The following is a 9,605-nucleotide window of genomic DNA, read 5'->3' on the forward strand; positions in this document are numbered from 1 at the left end:
ATGCAGTCAATACAGCCATACATTAATTGTTATTGTTCAGTCTTATGTCATCGATCACCGTAATCAATTGATATTAAAAAAGGCGTGAAAAGGCGATCTCGGTGCCCGGGGCCTTTGGAAAACAGGCGTCAAAAGGCGATTTTAGCACCAAGTGAGTTAATGGCTTCATGTCTTTAACGGTGACTAACGGTCATCTATTGTCATCCTCTCTCCATTCTCTGCTGTGCAGGCCTCCTCCCAGTCCGTCCGGAACGGTGTGTATCACATCCGGTCACCCACAGCAGCAGTCTGTCCCCGTGTACGAAATGAAGTTCCCGGACCTGTGCGTCTACTGAACGACCACACACACACACACACACACACACACACGCACACACACCTTCGTATTACTACACTTGTGAGGACAGCATTAGGAGGGTGATTTTAGTACACGTAATTTGTCACGCACTGATTTACAAGCTCACAATGTGCCTCGCTGGCCCGAGTTGTGAGAGCTTGGGCTTTGGCAATGTTTTGGTACACGTCATTTGTCACACACTAAAGTTTAAGCCCTAAACCCTTCTCAACTTCTAGTAGATTTGTATAATAAGTGCAGTAATACAAACACACACACACACACACACACACACACACCATGGTATATACATACAGCCCTTAGTCACTCAAGTCCACAAATACAACTTCACACGGTTCCACCGAGTCGAAGTTTCTAAACATTCTGAAGTGAACACGGGAACACAACACGTATGTTCCTTTAACATGAGCTTCTCATACAAATAAACAAACGCAAACATATGAGCACAGGACTGTGTTCACGGCTAACACATTGCACGCATACAGAGCATTCATTGTCCGTCGCCCACAGAAACCATACGCAGGAAGTGGCGGAAATGGAGAGAAAACTGTTCATATCATTTCATTGGACAACGGACACGAGTCGCATGTCAAATCAAACGACTGAAACAACGTCAAACTAAATGCTGAAAGAGTAGGTCCATTGAATTCTGAGTCCCACAAACAGAACTACACTACTGCAAAAAGTGTATAGGACCGGACTTGTATGTACGTACTTCACCCGGAAGCAGTCTTTTTTTCTCTTTTTTTTTTCTTTCGACCAACCACAACACGGCTTTCATGCCCTGTGAATGTAAAACGGATCTGCGTCAACTTAACTTGTTTCTCTAATCATATAGAGAATTATCCTATAAACGGTGAGCCAGCTACATGTTTTTCGGCATGTGAGACCAGCTAATACACATCTCTTAAGGAGTGTATCATTTTGTATTGAGCAATAAGCCTGATAAATCTACAAAATGTATCTATTTTTGCTGCCAGCTTTGTGGTGTTGTAGCCAGGGTAGCTGACAGCCAGGTTAAGACGACGCTAAAGCATTTCTTAGCGGAATAGCGGGCTCGCAGCATGCTGCGCGCTAATTATCACCGTATATTAAGTCTACTTAAAAGAAAAGGAAACGGATTGAGTGTTTAAAATAATAATGTGTGTTTAAAATAATAATAATAAAAAACAGAGGAAATAGCAATATACAATAATATAAAAAATACGTGTCAGACTCGGAGACATCTGTATGTTGCTATGCTCACTCAGATCTCTTGGTACCCTCTATTGAATTAACACCAACATTATTAAAAGTAATTTATAATGCTGGTTAATTATTAAAAGTAATGTATTATGCTGGATAGACCTGAATATGGCCAGGCCGACAGTCTTGAATTGAATGTAATTTAATATGATATACAGTAGGTACTGTGCATTCTGTTGAACCAGGAGTTGCACTTGGCGATGTCTTTCAGTGTTTGTCTTAAGTCTTTGGGCCGCAGTGTTGAACAAACCTTTTATCTAAAACAAATACTAAAAGTCTTCCATAGCTTCGCCTTTTTAGAGCACTTTCATTGGCGTGTGTGCCTTTTCACACCAGCAAATTTAGCACATTTTATGAATGACTTTGGGCTTGTTTTCTTCTCTGTAAAGTTGCTTGTAAATATTGGTAGTTGTCATTTTTTGGGGGCTAGTTTCAGTATAACCACTTTAACACGTACATACATCTGCTATTTTAAAAATATTTTGAGGGTGAAAAAAAGAATAAGCTACAAATATTGAAAAAACAAGCCCAAAGTCACTTATAATAAGCAGACTTGGCAACACTTCTGCCTCAACAATGGGGGCGACGGAGCGTGGTTTGTGACATTTGCTGCCACCAAAGACATGCACATTGTCCAATCAGAAGCCAGAAGTAGAACGGCACCTGTAAACATGATACACAGCCAATCATAATGCACTGCCTCTAAAATGTTAAGGCAAGGACATTTTTATTTGAGCAAAATTACAGAGTTTAATTCTAAAACAAGTTGGAAAAAAGCAATTCATCTCCATGTACAAATCGATTGCTTCTGCTGGAAAGATGACATAACTGTAGTTCAAGTTTGAGGAGATTGTGTAACTTGTTTGCTTAGATTATGTCTGATAAGGATGACATGTTAACCAGCAATTTATGACAATGTGAGCACCACTTCTGAATGGAGGATGATGATGATGATGATGATATTGTAATGTATACCTTACAACATTCCTATAAGTCGGTGGTTTTCAACCTTTTTCAATTTTTTCAATTTTAAGGTTTTTTATTAAGCATAGTAGAGGGGTTTGGACAGGGAAAAATGCAGTACATGTGATATGTTATGCTTCAACCTTTTTCATATCAAGGTCCATTATTTATTTTGCCACAGATCACCATTTGATGAGATTTAGCCTCTCAAAACCCAAATCTTAGAATATTTTGTTATCGTTGGATAAGATTGTGTCCACAATTTCATACTGTATTGATGGGGTACCATAGGAGAGACAACAGGCAAACAAATAACAATGTTTCTACATTCTCTAATTGTGTAGACTTCTTGTAAATTAAGCAATGCAGATTCATTTTACACCCTCAAGAGTTCAAGATCTATAAGGGTCTATTTGGTTACCTCTTCCATCATTTTGCTGGGGACCACCTCAAACCTCAAGGATCATGGTAGTCCCCAGACCACTGGTTGAGAACCACTGCTATACGGGTGTTGAGAGTGACATTTTCACTAGTGGGGGACATCACATACATTATCAACATGAATATCTAAACTGTATTTTTCTTTTTACTGTATTACTCTTCAAATGACTTTTGATAGTAGCTTGTAATAAGTCAGGTGTTATAGGTCTACGTCTATCTGTCCTGTTTATTGCTACTAATATGTGTTATCTCATGCATTTGTATTTGTCTGTTGGCTCTAGAGCCTCATTGGTGATCTTTCTATATTATGAAGAATAAATACCTTTTTGTTGACTCGGAGATGCTTTTAAGCATCAGCACAATGCGATGTCTTACCTTGACATGTACGGAGGAGGCATTTCTAGGACTGTTGTCTGAATGAACTGCATGACTATACCGTCTGTCGTATCATTGCTGTTGGGGCAAGAAACGTCTTCTCTCCATTTTTGTTTCTGAATTAACTCCCTGCTTGATCATACTGCAGCGTCACACAAAACCATCAAAAGTATCAGATCCACAAGCTGGAAACGCGGTGTGAAGCGATGCGTTTTGAATTTGAATCCTGATAAGTAAAATTTTTGGACACCACCCGACAGAGACGATACGGTACGGTGTTGGTTATGGGACGCAATTAACATTATAACTAGTCTGTAAATCAGGTATTGACAGAACAGCTGCCAGTGGAATGAACGAGGACCCTTTCTGCCCCCTAATTTTCCAATTAGCAGTAATTAAGTTCCCTAATTAAATGTCTCATTAAGTTGCTTACAGTTACAGTATGACCTCCTCTATGAATGAGTCATTATCTAGCGTATTATATATTTTTGTATAGATTGTATTATTGCATTATTGCTTGAGTTGTTGCCGGGGAGATTTGCTTGTGTCGTTTTCCTGGAGGAAGTGGCCGTTTATTTCAATCTGGTGATGTCACAGGTTCACTGTGATGTCACTGGTGCCCTGTGATGTCACTGGTTCACTGTGATGTTACAGATTTGAATACTTTATTACCTTAACGTCATTGTCATTAAGTTTGCAAATGTACGGCATAGTGCAGTAAAACGCATCAGCGTGATGTCACAGGTCCAGTGTGATGTTACTGCTTCCGACACACACACACACACACACACACACACACATACATAAAATATAAAATTAAATAATAATAATATATAATATTCTATATTAAATTCCGCTTGTGGGTTGATGCTGAAGGCAATGTTTAATGGGTGAGAAATGCCCCAAAACGTGACATTGTTTGACTTAGGTTAGGTCACAGACGTGATATGCCCATATATGGACACCACTTGAAACTGGATTTTTCGGGCCGTGGCTTGACATGTCCTCCACATTTCATAATTATTTCAAACATTGTTTGTATAACAAGCATACGTTGGAAAAAAGTACAAATATGTAATGTGTGTAGAAATAGTTTTTAATATCAGAGCCACTGTGAATCAATGTTTTCTGCTTAATTAGATACAAATGTAGATAATGAGTTGACGGTGTACTCGTCTTTGGAATTAACCCAATCGGTCAGCAGAGTAGCACTTGGAAGATGTTAAGGTTACTGTTTAATGAGTAATGAATGACTATTTACAGTAGCTAATTATTTTTGCTTATTTTTTCTCCCAATTTATTTGTAGTAATTGTGTCAATTCGTAAGGAGCGTTGGCAGACTACATAGCCCGTAGGAGTATGTGTAGCGACAAATATCACCCTCCCCGTCCGGCTTCCCTCCCTCCGAACATGGCCATTTGTGTTCGTATCGACCAGTGGTTCTCAAAGTCGAAGTTTTAACCCACTTTAACCCTATTTTGTACTTCATCTATTCGGAAAATCGGAAAGTTTGTGAAAGTTTATGGAAACATTGTAACAATTTTGACAACACAAATCTGCTCTGAGGATCCCTGGCAAAATATTCAGATGGGGGATCCATGGCCAAAAGCATATCAATTTGGGGGAACAAGACAGAAAAATGTTTGACAACCGCTGGTATAGATGCCCGAACAAGCTGGATGCACCACCGCAGTGGATTTGAACCCCTAACCTCCACAGTGGTGGAGAAGCATAATCATACCCCCTGCAACACTTAAACCCCAAATAACCGTAATTAACTGATTAACGTGATGGTTGGGCTGAACAATCCAACAATGCTGACACTGACAGGTGTATTTACGTAGATTAGCAAATAAAATGCACATCTTTGTGACACTACAAGAGTGTTTATGACATTGTATTTGCACTTTTATGGTGACTTATCAGTCGATTGATTGAATTGATTGATTTGGTAGAATATTCTCATTAGGCCAGTAGTTCTCAAAGTGTGGTCCAGGTACCCTTAGGGTTTACTGAGGGGGTGCTAAATGAGTAAATGTATCCTTACAGGTCTGTAATTCTGAGAGTGTAGGCTACAAATGGAACCAAATGGACCCTTACGGGTCCATTAGAGTTATGTGGGTCCTTGGAAGTAAAAGAGTTTGAGAACCACTGTGTTGGATGGTCCTGAACTCATTTCTTGCTGGAGAAGACCTCAATTGAACTTTCATCAGCGACCATACTATGACCACTATTTCTCAAGGCCTTGGGACCACATGGGGGTCCAAATGGACCCTATACGGGTCTATAAAAGTGTACATGTTGATGTCCAGTTGGTTCCATTTGTACACTCTCGGAGTTAAATGAAATGAACACAGGATTTTAACCATAGATAAATAAGAAAGAAATGTGGTACACATATGGGTCTGTGAACTAATGCATATCAAACTAAATGTGAAACAATTTGAAAAATGCTGGTGGGGATTTTCAATCAATACTATTCTATAGTTCATACTTCCGATTAAAAACGTCCGTGTCAATTATCGGTGTAATAGGCCTATAGGCTACTCATAGTCATTAAACGACCAAAAGTCAAATACAAATATTTTCAGATGAAATAATTGCACGAAAAACAACAAAAAAATACCTTAAATCCATTGGTTTTATCTTTGTACAGAGGTGACAAAGTTCATCTTATTTTCAGTACCCACCTTGCATTACAATCAAACTGTTCTCTGAATTATTAAGGGATAAGTCATGCCTGGCCAAATGGCTCCTCAAGGTGTGTTAAGCCTCTGGCTTAAAGACAAAGCTTATGTTGAGCAGTGAATATGTGTGCATATTAGAGATTAATGAATGTAATGAATGCGATTACAATAAAAACTTTCTATCACATCAGACAACGTTTTTTCTTTATTTATTTCATAAGGAAGAGACAAAATAAAGCTTGAATTATCCTCTTTCAATCTGTAAAGTTTTTGTTTAATAAAAACACCGTAGACATGTTATGACTATGAGCTACTTCCTGTCAAGAAATTCTGTGCATGATATTATTTTTCTAAGTGTCAGAGATTGGGAGTGCTCGTTGGATATCACTCAACAGACCTGCGTACCACTTGTTTTGCACATAATGCAGGAGGCAGCAGGAGGTTGCTTTACTAAAAACGAGTGCTTCCAAACTCCAATATAAGGGAAAAAAAATCACCTGCAGGGAATTTCTTGACGGGAAGTAGCACATAAGTCTACAGTGGATTTCTATGAAGCAAACACTTTGTAGGTACAAAGAGGATCGATATTTCCAACTTTTCGAACAGCAGCAATGTTGGTGAGTTTGACGTTGTTTAATACAATCAGATAGGACTTTTCTGTTTGGATGAATGGGCTGTCAATGGGAAGTTGCCCCTAGTTAGCACCTTGCTGGCAAGATGGCCATTGGCCACGGTCTGAATATCGTCAATTGTGTAGCAGCCACAGTGGGCACCCCTCACTTTTTCGGTATATTGAAAAATATTTTAAAATAGTTCAAATAGCCAATCTACAAGCTCACGTGTCGATGTAAATTGGCTAGTTTAGCTATTTAAAATGTTTTTAAAATGTAATATGGCTAATACGTTTAGGGATGTTGGGGCACACCTTTACTGAGAAATGTTACAAATGTAGGCCTATATCCTGTTGTGTGGTTTGACCACTTGTTGACAAGTGCTACTGCCTGAAGTTAAAAATGTTATTTCTTCCCTGATTAAGGTGACATGCTCTATTAGCTCAGTGTTTAAAAAGGCTACTACTAAACTAACAACATGTACCTGGATTTCTCCATTCAAAGATGGAGACACGACAACTTTGAACTTCATTTGACATTGTTGCACAAAGATAGGTAAATTGATGCAGATTATAGTATAACTATTGGGTCAATTGGCTACAAAGAAATCAGCTTATATATGGCCATGTGGAAGAGACGCATTATAAACCATCATTATTTGTTTCCCTCTTCCTCCTTCTTCCTCTCCTTCTTCCTCCTCTCCTTCCTCTTCCTCTCCTTCCTCTTCCTCCGCTTCTTCCTCTTTCACCTTTTCTACCATTGGTCGATGACTGTGTGTGTGTCCCTTTATGTCTGGCCTGCCTGGCCTGTTTACAGACAGACAGACAGACAGACAGACATAAGCAGATGGATGCATAGGTATCGTGTGCTCTCTATCACCAATAACAACGGGCATCTAAATAGACCGCATATAAATGCACCATTTACCGGTTGTGGGTTTGGTTCCCGCCCTGGTTCAGGGGCCTGCTTGGCCCCTCAGAGGTCTCTCCTCTCTCCGGCTCCCGACTGCCCTCATCACTGCTTCATTCACATAAAAACACACATTTACAGTTTACTTTCATTCATTCTTTATAGTTTCATGTTTTAGTTTTCATTAAGTTGTATTTATTCGCACAATAAAAACAAACAAAAACAATAAAAGGTAAAATGATTAAAAGACAGAAAATAAGTGCAGGTGAGAAAGGAAAGTAGGCCTACTAAGTAGTATAATCAAACAAGGTATGACAAACATCAAATAGCCTACACGTGTGTGCATGTTCCAACATAGAAACACACATTTAGTCTTTGCAGAGTCGCTTGGGTGATTTGTTTATTTTTGTAACACCAGTTCTTAGGTGATACACTGACTGACTGGAGCATGATGGCGGACGCAGATGCTGCTGCTGCTGCTACAAACAAACCTCGAACAAAACCTGACATATACACAACAGTTGATGGCAAAACCATTGTGGAGGATGAATTCCTAAATTTCCTCGTTGTTAAAATGAAGACTGTGAACCAGGATGACATTGTACAAATGGCTGTAAATCACTTTGGGTCCGAATGGATTGAAGGCTCAAAGAAAGTCCTGTTTGATCTCTGCCCAAGTACTACACAGCGGTGTGTGGCTCATAAAGGAGCACAGAAAGACGCAAATAACGTCAAGAGTTGTATGAAACTACTCAACGAGGTTGGTGAAAACATTCCTCGATTTGTGTCTCATCATTTAGATGAGTTGCCACCGATTACTTTTAACAGCCTTGACGTGTCTTGCCTGGTCAGTAAAATCGAGCGCTTACGCGCAGACATATCGTCCATGAAACAGGCGGTATGTGTGCAGTCTAATACCTGCGAGGATCTCCGTATGATAACTGCGGATATGAATCAACGCTTGTGTGTGATCGAGCAACCAGTTGCTGCAGCCACTGGCAGTAAGGAGAGAGAGCCGAGTCAGCCGACTACCAAGGCCAGTGACAGTGAGGTCGGGCGCCGCTATGTGGAGACCACGGAGCCTGTGCCTGGAGTGTCAGCCCCGTATGCTGGTGTCGAGGAGGAGGAGGAGATAGCCTCGAACACCGCAGGGAATGGAGTGGTGGCAATGTCACCTGCATGGAGCCGCGTAGTAAAGAACGGTCACCGCAAATACACCCCAAATACTACAGCAAAGGCCAAGCCTCGTCTGAATCTTCCCAGGGAAAAGAAGACATATGGCATTATTGGAACCGGTGCTGTGGGGAACATACGGGCTGTAAAGTCTAAGATGGTGAGTGTGTTTGCGACGAAATTCTCACCTGACTTAGACACAGAGACACTGGCTAGTTATCTGAAAGACAAACTATCTAGAGACGTGACTTGTCTAAAGATAGCCACTGACCAAACCAGGTACAGCTCATTCAAAATAACCGCTGAATGCAAAGAGGTTGGCGAGATGTATGAGCCGCAGCTATGGCCAGAAGGAACGTATGTGCGGCGGTTTTACGAGCCGCGTAAGCCAAGGGCTGCTGCTGCCGCGGCGGGTGTAAAGCTACCTGAGAGCAACAGCCGGGCGGGGGTCCGGGGCGATTCAACATAAATGAACATACATGTCGTATCATACAATGCGCGCGGATTGCGTGTTGGGCATAGTGAAGCAGATAAATCACGCCGTTTTGTGGTGGACAAACTATTGGAGACTAGTGATGTATTATGTGTTCAAGAGACATTTTTGCCTAAACAGGACCTGGAGAGACTAAATTCCCTGCATAATGACTTCTATGGGGCAGGGGAATCCACTACTGACCTGAGCAATAACATTGTTCGTGGCAGAATACCTGGAGGAGTGGCCATTTTATGGAATAAAAAGTATGATCAGCTAGTTAACGTGGTGAGAATGGATGTTGACTGGGCAATAGGAATTGAATTCAACTGTGGTGGTAAAAAAATCATCATCTTGAATATATACACACCATA

At 40.5% G+C, this 9,605-nt stretch overlaps 1 protein-coding gene across 2 annotated transcripts in view; it reads left to right on the forward strand.

The window, feature by feature from the left end:
- Window positions 1-6,253, forward strand: part of efr3a (EFR3 homolog A) — a 106,225-nt gene extending 99,972 nt beyond the window's left edge. For both annotated transcript variants that reach the window (XM_079529947.1, XM_079529946.1), the window contains one exon: window positions 230-6,253. In XM_079529947.1, the coding sequence (XP_079386073.1) occupies window positions 230-335 (106 nt within the window). In that variant the 3' untranslated portion in view covers window positions 336-6,253. The remainder of the gene's footprint in view (window positions 1-229) is intronic.
- Window positions 6,254-9,605: the final 3,352 nt, after the last annotated feature.

Source organism: Electrona antarctica, assembly GCF_951216825.1.
Source record: "Electrona antarctica genome assembly, chromosome: 19".
Taxonomy (NCBI): Eukaryota; Metazoa; Chordata; class Actinopteri; order Myctophiformes; family Myctophidae; genus Electrona; species Electrona antarctica.